Raw genomic sequence first — 15,230 nt, 5'->3', positions numbered from 1 at the left:
GGAGTTCGTTGTGTCTGCTATGCCCTGATGGTTTGTGTTGCCTCGGCGAGAACGGACGAACGCAAGCGTGTTTGAGGCGTTCGTTTCAGACGGGTTGGGGTTGAGGGGGCGGCTGGGCGATTTTTTTTCCACTTTCTTCTTTTCTTTTCTTTTCACTGAACTTGATTTGCGTGCCTTTGATTCCCCACGTGCGTGGTATGCAGTGTACACTATACGCGGGACTGGGGGGTTTGGCCACGCGGGGACGGGGAACAGGGGAGAAGGGGGGGAAAGGTAGGTGGACGCGGGAAGGGCTGCTTTGGGTTAGGAGGAGGGTAAGGCGTGAAACTGGGTTTTTTGTAGTTGTAAGGTGTATATGGAAGGGTAAGGCTGTGGGTGGTGATTGAATCGAACGGATTTCCTTGGGAATGTGGGGATTTGAATGTAGTAGTGGTCAAGGAATGATTTGAGGTGATAGGATCGGAGGGTAGATGTGAGACTTGCTCACAGTGTGCTGTCGATGTTCTTTTAGGTGATTAAACGTTATTGGGTAGTAATAGTACCCATTGGATTGTGTCGTGGCCATTTATTCCGCTTATCGTTACTCGTCTTTCTTGTTTGGTTGCTTCGTTTCTCTGCAGCTTTAGAGCGTCCAATACTGGTAGCGTGTCCTCCTTACCTTTGCTATGCATAACTTACCAATTGACTTAAGATTTTTTCGGTAAAATTAGGAGCGAGAGTCTAGTATATGAAATGAGGTTATCGAATGTGTAGGTTAATGCATCGTGTGAGGTGCTACTACTACGCTAGGAGCCGACGGTCACATGATCGGAACTTAAGTACATAGTTAGATTTCTGGCCCTGCATCAACATCACTCATGTTCTAGTAGCTAGTATTCTGCCCTCTCACGATTAGCACTCGAGACTCCACCTTACAGCAGCCCCCTAAATTCCAGACCCGAATGAGAAACCAATCATGACAACAATCACCACCTCATCGGCGGCTAGATCTGCTTTGGGTTGCGAGGCTGAATTCAAGCGCCACCAGCTGACACAGCCCCGCTGGAGCCTTCTCTGTTCAAACCCACATTCTCTTCCACCGTCACTGTCGTTTCCGGTTGCGACAGACAAAGACTGAGAATGTCGGATCCTTTATCTATCACTGCCAGCATAATCACGCTCATACACGTCTCCGTCCAAGTGACTGTACTGATCAGCCAGTTCTGCAATGAGGCGAGCGCCGTGGATACGACGCTGGCTGGCCTTCTAGGCGATGTCGAAGGGTTCAAGCGAGTACTCGAGTCTATGAAGGAGACTATTAACCAGAACGACATCAAATCAAACTTGCAATCGACTGGACATACAGGCAGCCACTGGAAAAACCTCGCGCGCTCGTTGAACGATGGCACCGACACCTTGAAGAAGCTGCACGACCTCCTGGATAGTGTCAACAAGAAGACATCACTGCTTGATACTCAGCGGAAGCTAATCCGGCTGAAGAGCGCTTCTGGACAAATTGCGCAATATCGGGAGCAGATCCAATCTTCTCACACTGCACTTCAGCTTTCGCTTAGCACAATCATCCTGTAAGTCAGCATAGCCCTTGGCGTTTTTCTGGCTACCATCGTGGCTTCCCACATGAGTGCCCTTCAACATCATGCTCTTCCGTGTATCTTTTTTCCTTCAACTAATCACCCCTTAGTTGGAATCAGGTAACCTTTCAGAGATCGACTGAAGAGATACCAGATAAGATCGTCCCAACATTAGACAAGCTCTACGATGAATTCCGCTCATTTGGCGCCCTTCTTAATGCGAAAATCGAGAAATTGCAAGTCGTAGTTGTAGACCCGAATGACCCGGACGACTACAATCTCCAATACATGACCAATTTACGGGAGTGTGTTCGATCAGCCGCCGACGTTGTGTCAACCGCATCAACAAACTTCAACGTAGATTCAAACGACAAGGCTCCCGGCAGGTGTGGCTCTGATTTTGGCGACATATTTATCAAAGATGCCAATGAACCTATGCTGCGCTGGTTCGCCTCAAATACCGTATACGAATACGAGGATGTGGAAGCTCCCATACCCGCTCCTCCCGACGCTAGCACTGGTGATGCATTGATTGAGTACCATTCAGATACTGACTCGGATATCGAGAACGATATGATTAGATCTTTGTTCAAAGAAGGCAAGAGACGTCAAGGGCAAGGTGATTTGACGGGTGCGGTTCGTCGTTTCCAAAACTGCTTAACGAGGTTTTCTTCAAACGCGAGTTATGCATCGCTCACAACAGCACAAATATTGACGGTATGCGGCGTGTCAAAGGTCGAACTGCTGGAGAATATCACCGATTGCTATCGCGCATTAGGCTTATGGGCCGAAGCAAAAGCAATAATGGAGGTGAAATTACAGATCACCGAGCATCAAGTGGGTAAAAAAGACGCACTCTATTTGAAGGATACTATGAAGCTCGCCGAGATTATGATGAAGAATCAAGACTATGTTGACGCTCACCTTCAAGCTCGTCGGTCCCTTCGAGGATTCAAGAAACTAGGTGAACAAGGGGGGACGGATTACGAAAGCTGTTTGGAATTATTGGTGAAGATATGCCAACTGGAAGGCAAAGAAGACGAGGAAGAGGCCTATGCAGCTTTACTTTCAGGCCATGCAAAGGATGTGCATCGTTCGACTCCAAAGTCCCAGCCCGCCGAATTGGATCCAGATATCATTCAGCAACAACTTCCATCCGCCCTAGCCTTACAAGTTGAGCCAAATATTGCTATCAGCACGACGAAACAGAATGATAAAACAATTCCACAATCACATAAGCCTGTAGAAGAGAATCTTCCACACGCGGAAACCGAAATTGTAGCGTTTGGAGGTGAGGACGACCAACTACACCATCCTAAGAAACGTGTCGAAGCCCCCCTCCCACATGTGAAGTCTCATTCCCCAGAAACAAGACTCATGGAAGCAAAAGACGATAAAAGTAAGAAGCTGAATCAACAGAGTTCAAGTTTCTCAGAGATCCAGCCTCCTACACTCGACACAACTGAAGATCTTGAAAGAGTGGGATCGATTGCACCGCTGGAGAATTACGAAAAGCGTCCCTCGCCTTATGGTAGTGTGTATAACTTTGGATCATTTGACACGCTTCCAGATCCACATAATCCGGGCTACATTGAAAGGGATTGGCGTGACGTGTCAACATCTGGGGAAAATTCACCAATACGGCATGATTTGTCAGATTCAAGCATGAGAGATGAACGTACCACTAGCCACGGCTTCATAGGGAAACTATTGGCAAAATCTTACACCGCATTTAGAGGCAACAGAGCACCCCGACTTACTGTGGCAAGTTCTTCACGACCCTTTTTGAGCGGCCGGAAGCCGAACACCAATACCCCACCCGTTGTCCCGGATACATATCCCTACTTTGCTTCCAGCATACAAAGTTGGGCTTCAAGTATCCCCTTACATTCAGCGTCAGACGGTGGATCGATCCACTCTGTTTCACCATCTTCCGAGGGGTGGGACGCATACCCACGTGCTAGTACAACACCCGGGGGTAGAAATCCTCCAGCATATCTGAATCGTACGCACTGTCCTATCTGCCATATTTATTTATCAAACATGACACTCGATGCTGCACGGCTTCATGAACATTGCTGTGTAGAAAGGACTTATGGTGCTGTCGATTTGCCGCGGCAGAATCAAGAACAGCAAAACCCGGACCAAGAAAGTTTGATGCATGACTCGCCCATTTTATCAGCACTATCTGCACCAGCTGACCCTATACGGAGAAAGATATTATTGGTTGGAGATACGGGTTGTGCCATAGCATGCCTTGCCGGCGCATGGACGTCGAGCAAGCACTCAAATCCATTCCCAGCAGCGTCTGTAACGCCAGAGGTGAGGAAGAAAGCCATCAATATCAAAGGCCGTCAGATTGATTTGGATGTATGGGAAATCAAGCCTACGCATTTGCTAGGAAGATTGCTTCCTCATTCCCCTACGACCACTCATATGCTATTGATCTGTGTCGCCACCAACAGGCCTAGTCAATTCAGAAATACAGCGTTGATGGTATGTCTGATTGTACCTTTTGCGCTGAAGGGGTCAGAACTAACAACTGCAGTGGAGCGCGGAAGCCCGAGAACATCTTCCTGGTGTGCCAACAATACTTGTCGGATGCAGGAAATACCCCTCCCCAATAAAAACAAAGAGCGAATATGAGAGATGGATGAAACTGCAAAACCTGGCACTTTTGTCTTCTCGCGACGTAAGTTGGGCATCTTATTGATGATACAAAGACTGACCACGTACTCAGGGTGATAGTATGGCAGCGAGCATAGATGCATTAGCATACTTTGAGATATCGTCAATCGAAAGCCAAGTCTCATCGGATCTGTTTGACTTTGTTGGAGAATATATGTTGAGACATACAACAGAATAAAGAGCAGTCGGCCACAAGATGTTCTCGCAGAGGGAAATATCGACACCGGCCTCTGAACCGGTATCATGATGTCTATATATCCTTGCAAATCCATAGGAAGAGGTGGATTGTCCCTAATAATGGTGCATGCATATCTTGCATTCACGTTATCCTTCTTTAGACCATGCAGCTTGAATGGCACATCCGTACAAATAGTTCTCACAGCATAGAGGAGGCAAAGGCCAGGAATATCAAAGAAGCGTGTTCGAAGTTGGCGCAATGCAGACAAGATTGCCTCGGTTTATTCCGTCACAGAGCATTCCATATTCACCGTGCAGGGGCCAATAAGGAATTGAGTTTTAAATGATCACAGCGCAATGCAAGCTTACGGGCGGCCATATCCTTCAAACTCTTGCAAAAACGAGAAAAGGATGATCAATTAGGCTATGAAACGGGTAGTCAGGGCGGGAATGGTGCCTAAGACTCATGTTGCATAGAAGGAAAACTTGTTAAGATGGATACCATACGACTCTTGGGTCCTGTTGTCCAGGAACTTGAATGAACAGTGATATTTTGGGGGTCAGGGGTGGAGTTGGCTCACATGTGTCCACAGCTGAACATAAACGAACTTACATGCGTCCCTCATATCACTCGACCTGTTAGATGATAAACCATGACATATAAGAATTATACCCACTTTGCGTTTTCTGACCCGATTCACCCGATTTTCCCAAAGCGAGAATCCTTGAAATCACAACTACATCAAATCACACCACACATGTCTCAAGAAACAAGCACTGCAAAAAAATATATAAATCATAAATCATGTTTCTATTTTTCAACCCCCAACACCAATTTAAATCTTCACACCCTCCAAAATCGGCCTCGCCTCCTCAGACTGCCACCACCCATCCTTGCCACCAGGGAAACTGAACTTCTCCATACTCTCAGGCTTCATCTCAACCGAATAACCCGGGTCCATGGGGGTAACATAATACCCATTCTCAATCCTACTGGGGTGGAAGAAGTGCTCATGCAAATGATCCACATATTCGAGGACACTCTTCTTTCCGCTCACGACCACATAATCGATCGTAGAAAGGTGCTGCGTGTACTCTGGCAGACCCACACCACCAGAGTGCGGTACAATGGGGATGTTGAACTTGGCAGCCATGAGGAGCACGGCGATGACCTCGTTGACGCCTCCCAGACGGCACGCGTCGATTTGGCAAATGTCGATTGCGCCAGAGGCGAGGAATTGCTTGAACATGACACGGTTTTGGCACATTTCGCCCGTGGCGACGCCGATGTTGTAGGGTTTGAGGGCTTCGCGGATGGCTTTGTGGCCGAGGACTTTATATTCACATTAGTTTATCATCCCTTTCTCAAGAAAAGTAGATAGGAAAAGGAGAAGGGGAAGATGTGGAATGGGAAGGGGGGATAAAACATACCATCATCCGGACTCGTCGGCTCCTCAATGAACCACGGCTTAAACTCCTTCAACTCCTTCATATACTCAATCGCCTCGGGCACACTCCACACCTGATTCGCATCAACCATGAGCACGTTTCCACGGTCAAACCCGATAATCTCGCGCGCAATACTCAGACGCTGCTTATCCTGCGCAATATCACTTCCAACCTTGAGCTTGAAATGCCTGTACCCCTTCGACAGCGTGTCTTGGAGTAGACTCCGCATCTTGTCCTCGCCGTAGCCCAGCCAGCCCGCAGACGTAGTGTAGGCGGGTACAGCGCGGCTGTCGAGGGCTTCCTGGAGGCGTTCTTTCTTGCCTGTTTCGGCTTTTGTGAGAATTTCGAGGGCTTCGGCTGGGGTTAGGGCGTCGGTTATGTAGCGGAAGTCGATTAAGTCGACGATTTGCTGGGGGGTCATGTCTGCGACTATGCGCCAGACGGGCTTGCCGAGGGATTTGGCCCATAGGTCCCAGATGGCGTTTACGACGGCGCCGAGGGCAAGGTGGATGACGCCTTTTTCGGGGCCGATCCAGCGGAGTTGCGAGTCGTTGACGAGATGGCGCCAGGTCTTGCCCCAGTTGGCGACGAGGGAGTCGAGAGTGTGGCCTTTGATGCGATCTGCGAGGTGGGTGATGGCGGTGCATACAATCTCATTTCCACGGCCAATTGTGAAGGTCTTGGTGTTTGATTAGAAATATGTCGTAGTTTAGGCATGCTTTTGAGAGGAATAGTGTCTTTCATGTTCAGGACTGCGTCAAGACACATGTCCATGGGGCCAATAGTCCTACAGATCCAATTCTTCCGAACAACTTATGGGAAAACAGGATCTCTGACTCACCATGCCATGGCCCTTGAACTCTGAGTCGGTGTGCAAGATGCAGTAAGCTGAAGAGTAGTCTCCAGCGGCATTCATAGCATCGGAGCCAGTCTTGTCGAGGGACGTCTATATCTTTATGAGCCACTCAATCCCTAACGTAAGCCCTCAATTTTATATACGACTTACCGGGAACCGTACGTCCTTCGTCTCAACACCTGTAATTGTAACCATGGCGGTGATGTGTCCTGTGATTCTGATTCGGAATGTCTTCGGAACGCAGCGTGATACCCCGCAAAGTCTGTTTGGTAACTAAACTGCCTTGGACAATTGATCAAAATTGAAAAAGAGAGGAAAAGTGACGAGACTGATGAAGAAAAGTGTCCCTTTCTATACTGGAGGAGAACAGATCTAGACTTCTATTCGACTAGCAAGTCACCCACGCGACTACCCATCCACCTCAACTATCGTGACAATGCCGTAGCGCAACCCCACTTGCCCCTCGTCATTCGTGGAAGAACTAGGCCACGCCACTACTTGGGGCTGGCAAAAACCGGGGCTTCTACAACCGCTCCGATGCGGATCCCGATAATTTATTTACCTCGCATCTAAGTATTTCCAGCACTCTTGCGAATGGATGGAACCCTGGTCGACATGCACAGAGAGACGCCTCGTAAATGCTTCGCGTCTAGGCAAGAAGCTTGAGTTTGATAACGCATTACCAGGCTGGAACGGCGCTGTCGTATACTGCAACAACAGCATCGTGTCTCCAAGAGATAGAGAAAATTGCATGGATCACAGCTTACGTGCAACCTACCTTTCATCACGGAACCTTGATTTTACAGCGATGAGGGGAGGCAGGGGCCCCCGAATGTCACCGTCAGCCTGAGAGTACCGGGCTCACCAGGTACCCCAGTCCTACCCTGAGCATAGCGGAGGCGAGGTCATCAGTATATAGGCTCCAATTGCAACTGGTGTAGGGATTGCAATGGGCCTGTCTGTTAATAACGCACCAACCGAGAATGACTGGACAGACCTGACTTGAGACTCCATTCTCTCCATATATCCATTAATTACACTTCGTATCGTGATGCAAGATCCGAGGACCCTACCACGCGTCAATAGCTAACCAAGGCAGGATTGCCCAGATACTCACTCGCCCGAATCATGGGAATGCTCAAGCCACTGTTGGCTTTTAGTTGAGCATGTTGCAATATCTGACCTTGAATGACAATGCTACTTTAGATGAATAGGCAAAAAAGCCTATTTAATCCCCCTCTTTTCAGTCTCACTGTAGTAGATGACCATACGCCAAAGCTTCTTGACCAGAGCTTCTGCTTCCTCATCAAGGGCCTAGACTGGCTGTTAGCAACACAACATACAACAAGAAGGAGCGAGAACACTGACAACTTCCAAATTCTCTACCAAAGGCTGTGGTGCGCCTCTGCTCTTCAAGTGTTCAACAATAGCATCGACGAGCATTTCTTCTTGAACACCCATAATCTCAAGAACCTTGTTAGCGGCCCATTCTTTGATATCCTTGTTGATATTCTTCTCAGGCAAGTGCTCCCAAGAGACTGCCCAGTTCCACAGGCCTTCCTTATCGTTGGGAATGTCACGCGCAAGCTGTCGCTGAGCTTCCTCAATCTCTTCTTGGGTAAGATTGGCACGAACAGCAGCATCGAAATTGATGGGGATAAGTGTTCGCTTCTTGGAACCGGCCTGGTCGGTGAGATCTTCGTCTTCGAGAAGGTTTTCGACGTCGGCTGCGGTGCGACGGGGAGCAGCAGTCTGTTCGAGCTTCTTGGCGGCTGCACCGAGAGAAATCTTGAAATGTGCTGGCTCGCGTTGCTCCTCCCTGCGCATCAGTTCTTCGCCCTGCTCTTCCAGGAAAGCGTCGGCTTGACCACGAGCGTGGTCTTGCTGTCGCTTCTGGGCCGCCATTTCGCGTCGCTCCTGGTCTCGATCGATGGCGTCTTCCTTAGCTTCGAGGCCACGAACCTTTTCACGTTCACGGATCCAATCGCTGTGATCGCGATAGTATAGATCGCGCCTGGAAGCTGCTTCTTGGTCGTCATCAAACTCCCGGAGTTGCTTAGCCTGTGCGACACGAGCCTTCTCACGCTCAGCATCCATATTCTTGAAGTAGTCGTTGGTACGGTCAAGCGAGGCCACAGTACGGCGTTCTGTGTTGAGCCATCGATGAAGCTGCTTCTTGTACGCTTCTTCGGCTTCGTCGTTACGCTTCTTTTGACGACGGCGCTCAAGTTCAGAGTCGCTGGCGGAATCATCGTCATCTTCCCGGGAAATATAGACGCCATTGTTCACGGCACCGCCATTCACAAAGTTGACACCAGCTTGATAATCGCGAGGGAATTGCGATCCCTTGGGTCCACTGGGGGCACCCTGAACACCTCGTTCTGCCCTTGGACCCAATGGTACACCGTTAGCATTTCCAGGTCCACTAGGAGCAGAGGATGGTGGCGTTGCGCGGCGACCACTGCGGCGACGTTCTTCGGCCTCGAGCTCCTCTTCCCTCCGTAGACGGTCGCGGTCGCGCTGGTTGGAACGGTCGCGGAAGGCGGCTATCTCGGCGGCGACCACCTCGCGCATTTCGGCTGGGATGTCTGCAAGTTCGTCCTCTCCAGTAGCGAGGTTAACAAACGCAACCTCGACATCCTCGCCATCTTGTGTCGGCGCGTCTTGCATGACTGTATCGCCTGCGTAGTCCATGTTGGGCGCATTGGGCGGGTTGAAAAAGCTTGCGAGAACCGAAGAAAGGGCTTCCTTTGCGCTATCAAGGCGGAACTGAACTGTAGCCTCATCTTCGTTTCGAGTCTTGCTCCATTCTTCAGCATATTTGATCGAGGCATCGTCAACCATGATGTGCAACTTGGTAGTCTCGACCTCTTCCTCTTCACCGTCCTCTTTCTTTGCCGCGCCTCCGGGCTTTTGGCGCTTTGTGGGCACACGGATATCTTTGAAGATCTCCGCCGCTGTTTCCAAGCTCTGCGCGTCGGCAAATTCTGCGAAACCGAATGTCTGGGGCTTGTTGTTGGCATCGGTTGCCCTCGTCCACCGGACCAATTTTCCCGCCGTCTCAAGAATGCGCTCCATGCCATCATCACCTCCAACGCCATCTGGGATGTTGCCAACAAAGATGGTCCTGGCAATTTCCTCGCGAGTGGGTGGATTGACGGGCTGAGGTCCATCTCGGCGATCGCCATCTCTGTCCATACCAAGCCCACGACGAGCGGGTGGTGCTGCATTATCTCTACGGCCGCCTACTGGGCTGTCGGCCGCGCCAGGACGACCTCCTTGTGTTCCCAGGCGGATGACGGGCGCGTTGAAGTTGAAGTTTGGCATGCTTGCGGGTGGCTGCCAGCCGGATGGAAGGGCACGAGATCCGTTTGCCGCTGGGGGCATCTGAGCGTTTGCGACACCTGGCGGAGGTGCTACACCAGGGGGAGCTGCAGCGCCTGGAGGACCTGCACGTTATTAGCGTAAGTTTGAGTTGATTGGGCGATTTTACATACCCATCCCAGGAGGGGCCATACCAGGCGGAGCTCCTGCATAGCCTGGAGGCCCATTGTATCCCGGAGCACCTGCGCATGTTAGTTGTTTCCGCGATGCAGGAATGTGCGAACGTACCAGGATAGCCGTACATGTCGAATGAATGCGCAGTCGCAGAGCCCAACAGAATACAAAAGTCAGAAAGACGGTTCTCACAAAAGGTACCTGTGTGAAGGTGACACTTTGGTGAGAGGTTGGCGAGCGAGAGAGAGCAAGCCGTGGATTAGATTTGGAGCTGCAAAGGCGCTCGGACCTCACCGAACCTCCGAAGAATTTGGGACTTGCGTTTGCGACGTGCATCATCTGCATGCTCGACCTCCGCGAATCCGCAATTGAATCTCGTCGCGCACCACAACGTCGACAATGGCTTCGAAATGCCTCGGCGAGCTGATGCTCCGTTCGTCTTCCACAGCCCGCATGCCATATGCGCACATGGGCAAGCAGACATGGCCATGGATATGTCACCGCGGCTTCTCCCACACCCCAACTCGACCGGCACAACCGACAAGGAACGACGGCAATGACCAAAGCTACGCATCTGAGGGAGAATCAAATAGGCCAATAATCCGCTACATCTCCGATAAAGTGGCTCCAGAGGCGCAATCACCGCAACAAGCTCAGCCACAGCCCACTCAAGACGAAACCACGCGAACAATCGACTCTCTCTTCAGCGGCATGCCCACCAACCGGACTCCACCACCATACATGCAGCAAAACGCTGCGCCAGGATCAAAGAATAACCGTATATTTGGCGCCGAATTCTCAAACGCAACCCGCTTGCGGCCTTCTCGCCCACCAGGCCTAGCCTTTGACTCTATGGCACTGCCCGACTCGATGCTGAACCCCAACTTGTCCAACAAGCCTTCTGATGCATCCAGCCTAGCCGTACAACAAGAAGAAACATTCTCCTCCTACCCGCGTCTTAACCCAACATATGGACGCACAGTGGAGCTGGATGCGAGCCGCGGACGAGATATTGTGCGAGGAATTGGCATGCTGGGCAGTCTAGTGGCGCGCAACAAAGTCAAGGCCGACTTCAATAGACAGAGATTTCACGAACGAGGAGGCCTAAAACGAAAGAGGCTGGCGTCAGAGAGGTGGAGAGCGAGGTTCAAGCAAGGCTTCAGGGACGTCACTGGACGAGTCACTGAGCTGACGAGGAAGGGATGGTAGATGTCCGAGCGTATACGACGCAGGAGCCAGAAGATGCGCCATGTATGACTTAGGTACGAAGTTCACAGACTGTACTATAACAGCATTTGCATGTGCCTGCATAGGGATCTTGAAATCTCAAAGACATGTGATGCGGGTATCATCTTACATCAGATTCTACGCACACCATTTTTTACCACCGATTCACTCTACACACTGTCTTGTGTCATTGCCTCCATCTGTCAGGTGCATTGGATCTCCCATGTAACGGAAATCTTCCAACCGTACCAAACCCATAATTGGAGACCAAATACGATGATTGGATCCCCTAACCACTGCGGAGTTGGCTCGGAGGTCTTGAGCCGCCGCGGGAAGACAGCTGCGCACAGGCCATCCAACCGTGGACCCAACCATGTCCTCAAGTTGACACGGCGCATCTTGAACCACGCCCCGTAGCTGCCCTCGTGCGCAGCGCAATGTACCCCCAATAACCAGCCTGTCACCAAACACCGAACCGTCTTCGCAATCGCAACAATCGCATCTTTAAGAACCAGCAAAAAGAAAAGAAAAGCAGAATGACACCCAAACTGTCCAGGAGACCCTGGCTCCCAGCCGTCGCCCTCTTCTCCTTCTTCAGCACGCTCGCGACGGCATTGAGCGGCCAGGAGCCGCTGGGTACTCTGGAAGAACAACGCGGATACAACCCCGGCGAGCCAATTCCCGTCAGCTGTCTAAATCGCACCATGTAAGTCGAGTTCTTGTCGCAAGCAAAGGACGACAGAATATGCGCTGACACTTTCCCTCCCAGAGAAACAGGTGAACATGTACGTCCTTAGGCATACCCACGCAGCAACGAACACCCCAGGAGAAAAGAAAAGAAAACTAACCAAAGGGGGAAAAACAGATCACAGACGCAGCCGGCCACCTCCAATACATCCCCTTCCCCGTCTGCAACGAAACCGGCCGCCCCCTCGAACTCTTCTTCGGCATCGAAAAAGACGTAAACTGCACCATAGACTTTGTAACGGACGAATTCTTCCACCGTAAGTCCTTGCCTTCCCCCCCCCCCCCCTCCCAAACTCCCCCAAATATCTAACCACCCAAACCAGTCCTCGAATTCTACATCCACAACGACGCCCCCCTCTCCTGCCGCATCCCCTCGAAACCCCTCCCCCCCTCGGTCCTCGCAACCCAATACATCGTCTCCGACTCGGCAACCCAAGAAGGCGCACTAGGCTCCCAATCCTCATCCTACACCCCGCTCGTCGTCGCACTAGCAGGCACACTCCAACTCTCACACTTGCACGTAGGAAACTATCTAAACTTGCTCGTCCATGCCGCACCGAAACAAAGCAGCCCCGGCACAATCGATGCGGCAACGGCGTATAGCGTGAGTAGCCATACCAGAAACACAAAGATTACGATTGGGGATAGTTTGCCCTTGGTGTTTGCCGTGAGGTGGTATCCGAGTACCACGTTGCCACCGGGTTGGAGTGGGTATGGAGGTCACATTTATACGAGTACGTTGGTGTATTGTTTCCTGAGCGCCGTGGCGAGTGCGGCGGTTTGTGTGGTTTATTTTAGGGGCGTCGAGTTGCCGAGGAGGCTCAAGAGGTATGCGACGGATAGGATGAATGGGGGTGCAAGGGGTTTTGGCAATGGAGGGAGTGGGTATGGATTGCCTGTTGCGAATGCGAGGGATGGGGCTCCAGGCATGGGCAGTGGTTATGGCTTGGGAGGATATGGGTACAGAGGTGGAAAGAGAGCCGACTAAAAAGTACATACCAAACAGTTATTCAAAAAATAGAATCCAGACACCAGTCCCAAGAGGCAAGACATATCCATTTTCATATTTATTCATTCGTATATCATGATGCTGTGGCTATCTAGGGATGCTCCGGGCGCTTACATACTACATACTAATTTGGCCTTTTTTCTCGAGAAATCCTCCAGCCGTTACAGCCGTGCCTCTACCGTCACATGCATTCTGTCATTTACAAGGCAGACTTCTTCTTGAATGCATTGATGAGTCCGCTCGTGCTGGCATCGTGAGCAGTCGACTCCTTGTCGTCATCAAGCTCAGCCTGAATCTTCTTGGCCAGCGACTTGCCGAGCTCAACACCCCACTGGTCGAAGCTGTTGATGTTCCAGATAGCGCCCTCGGTGAAGGTGAGGTGCTCGTAGTAGACAATCAAGGCACCCAGAGTAGCCGGTGTGATCTTGTCTGCCAGGATTGAAGTAGTCGGGCGGTTACCAAGGAATGTCTTGTGGGCAATAAGCTCCTCTGGTGCTCCCTCAGCCTTGACCTCATCTGGCGTCTTGCCGACCATGAGGGCCTCAGCCTGGGCGAAGAAGTTGGAAGCAAGCATCTTCTGGTGCTTGTTGTTGTCAACGGGGTTGTGGCTCTTGGCAGCTAGGATGAAGTCGGTGGGGATGAGCTTCGTGCCCTGGTGAAGGAGCTGGTAGAACGAGTGCTGTGCGTTGGTGGCGGGCTCACCAAACAGAATGGGGCCGGTGGTGTACTTGACGTAGTCACCGCTGCGGGTGATGGCTTTTCCGTTTGACTCCATGGAAAGTTGCTGGAGGTAGGCAGGGAACCTGTGCATGTACTGGTCGAATCTAGACCATAGTTAGAACACATATCACCTGATCAATGTCACAAACTTACGGAGAGACAAGATGTGTCTGGGCACCGAAGAAGTCAGAGTACCATACACTGAGCAGGCCACCAATGACGGGAATGTTCTGCTCAAGAGGGGCCTCCTTGAAGTGCTTGTCCATAGCGTGGGCACCAGCAAGGAGTTGGTGGAAGTTGTCGAAGCCAATGTAGAGGGCAACACTCAGGCCAATGGCACTCCAGACACTGTAGCGTCCACCGACCCAGTCGGAGAAGCCAAACATGTTCTTCTTGTCAATACCAAACTTGGTAACCTCTGCCTCGTTGGTAGAGAGAGCGACAAAGTGCTTGGCAATGTCCTCTTGCTTTGCGCTGTCCAAGAACCATCTCTTGGCAGTGTTGGCGTTGGTAACTGTCTCAGCGGTGGTGAAGGTCTTGGAGGCAATGAGGAAGAGGGTAGTCTCGGGATTGGAGTCCTTGAGGGCCTCTGCAATGTGTGTGCCGTCAATGTTGGAGACGAAGTGAATCTTGAGGTCGCGCTTGGCGTAGGCCTTGAGGGCTTCTGAGACCATGACGGGGCCACTGTTTCATGTCAGTGACGCCAATTGAAGCTCTGCAACACAGCAGTAACATACAGATCAGATCCACCAATACCAATGTTGATGATGGTGTCAATCTTCTTGCCAGTGTATCCCTTCCACTCGCCGCTGCGGACTTGCTCACTGAACTCCTTCATGTGGTCGAGAACGCTGTTGACATCTTCGACAACGCTCTGGCCGTCGACCTTCATCTCCTGGTTGGAGACGTTGCGGAGCGCAACATGGTAGACAGCACGGTTCTCAGTGAAGTTGATCTTCTCACCGGCGAACATGTCATCACGGAGCTTCTCGAGGCCAGACTCCTTGGCAAGCTCGACGAGCAGCTTCAGGGTCTCCTCTGTGATGAAGTTCTTGGAGAAGTCGAACAGAATCTCAGAGTTCTCGGCATCGTTCTTAAAGGTACGACTGAATTTCTCGAAGCGCTACAAGGGATCAGACAGTGGATGCATCGGATTGTTTGGGTCTTACCTGGGGATCCTTCTTGAAGTACTCCTTGAGTACAATGTCCTTTCCAAGCTTCTGGTGGTGGTCCTGGAGCGCAGACCAGGCGCTGAGGTCCGAGGCTTGTGCGAAGCCAGGCATGTTGA

General features: G+C 51.1%; 8 protein-coding genes across 8 annotated transcripts; 5 read left to right on the top strand and 3 right to left on the bottom strand.

Annotated features, from left to right (window-relative positions):
• Positions 1-1,119: 1,119 nt before the first annotated feature.
• COCMIDRAFT_51809 (uncharacterized protein) lies at positions 1,120-3,050 on the top strand (the record flags this gene model as incomplete). Its single annotated transcript, XM_007686679.1, has 3 exons — positions 1,120-1,565; positions 1,682-2,535; positions 2,608-3,050. Coding segments are annotated over 3 exons (1,743 nt in total), but the record flags the coding sequence as incomplete, so codon positions are not given.
• Positions 3,051-3,728: 678 nt separating this feature from the next.
• Positions 3,729-4,437, top strand: COCMIDRAFT_86802 (uncharacterized protein; the record flags this gene model as incomplete). The annotated part of the gene is made up of 3 exons (XM_007686678.1): positions 3,729-4,067; positions 4,120-4,263; positions 4,312-4,437. The coding sequence occupies 3 exons, from the start codon at positions 3,729-3,731 to the stop codon at positions 4,435-4,437; spliced, it is 609 nt and encodes a 202-aa protein (XP_007684868.1).
• Positions 4,438-5,272: 835 nt separating this feature from the next.
• COCMIDRAFT_2503 (uncharacterized protein) lies at positions 5,273-6,936 on the bottom strand (the record flags this gene model as incomplete). Its single annotated transcript, XM_007686610.1, has 4 exons — positions 5,273-5,769; positions 5,868-6,564; positions 6,727-6,831; positions 6,892-6,936. The coding sequence occupies 4 exons, from the start codon at positions 6,934-6,936 to the stop codon at positions 5,273-5,275; spliced, it is 1,344 nt and encodes a 447-aa protein (XP_007684800.1).
• Positions 6,937-7,762: 826 nt separating this feature from the next.
• Positions 7,763-7,933, top strand: COCMIDRAFT_86868 (uncharacterized protein; the record flags this gene model as incomplete). Its single annotated transcript, XM_007686677.1, has 2 exons — positions 7,763-7,819; positions 7,841-7,933. Coding segments are annotated over 2 exons (150 nt in total), but the record flags the coding sequence as incomplete, so codon positions are not given.
• Positions 7,934-7,965: 32 nt separating this feature from the next.
• On the bottom strand, positions 7,966-10,191 carry COCMIDRAFT_86919 (uncharacterized protein; the record flags this gene model as incomplete). The annotated part of the gene is made up of 2 exons (XM_007686676.1): positions 7,966-8,055; positions 8,110-10,191. Coding segments are annotated over 2 exons (2,172 nt in total), but the record flags the coding sequence as incomplete, so codon positions are not given.
• Positions 10,192-10,638: 447 nt separating this feature from the next.
• Positions 10,639-11,448, top strand: COCMIDRAFT_2501 (uncharacterized protein; the record flags this gene model as incomplete). Its single annotated transcript, XM_007686609.1, has 1 exon — positions 10,639-11,448. One exon carries the CDS (start codon positions 10,639-10,641, stop codon positions 11,446-11,448), a length of 810 nt encoding a protein of 269 aa, XP_007684799.1.
• A 554-nt stretch (positions 11,449-12,002) lies between these two features.
• Positions 12,003-13,201, top strand: COCMIDRAFT_33915 (uncharacterized protein; the record flags this gene model as incomplete). Its single annotated transcript, XM_007686647.1, has 4 exons — positions 12,003-12,172; positions 12,236-12,251; positions 12,332-12,470; positions 12,537-13,201. The coding sequence occupies 4 exons, from the start codon at positions 12,003-12,005 to the stop codon at positions 13,199-13,201; spliced, it is 990 nt and encodes a 329-aa protein (XP_007684837.1).
• A 220-nt stretch (positions 13,202-13,421) lies between these two features.
• Positions 13,422-15,225, bottom strand: COCMIDRAFT_2499 (uncharacterized protein; the record flags this gene model as incomplete). The annotated part of the gene is made up of 4 exons (XM_007686608.1): positions 13,422-14,046; positions 14,096-14,626; positions 14,680-15,065; positions 15,112-15,225. The coding sequence occupies 4 exons, from the start codon at positions 15,223-15,225 to the stop codon at positions 13,422-13,424; spliced, it is 1,656 nt and encodes a 551-aa protein (XP_007684798.1).
• Between the last annotated feature and the right edge of the window lie 5 nt (positions 15,226-15,230).

The sequence above is a fragment of the Bipolaris oryzae genome (genome assembly GCF_000523455.1).
Source record: "Bipolaris oryzae ATCC 44560 unplaced genomic scaffold scaffold_21, whole genome shotgun sequence".
In the NCBI taxonomy this organism is placed as follows: Eukaryota; Fungi; Ascomycota; class Dothideomycetes; order Pleosporales; family Pleosporaceae; genus Bipolaris; species Bipolaris oryzae.
The sequence above is the reverse complement of the archived record's forward strand: the minus strand, read 5'-3'. Positions and strand labels throughout refer to the sequence as shown.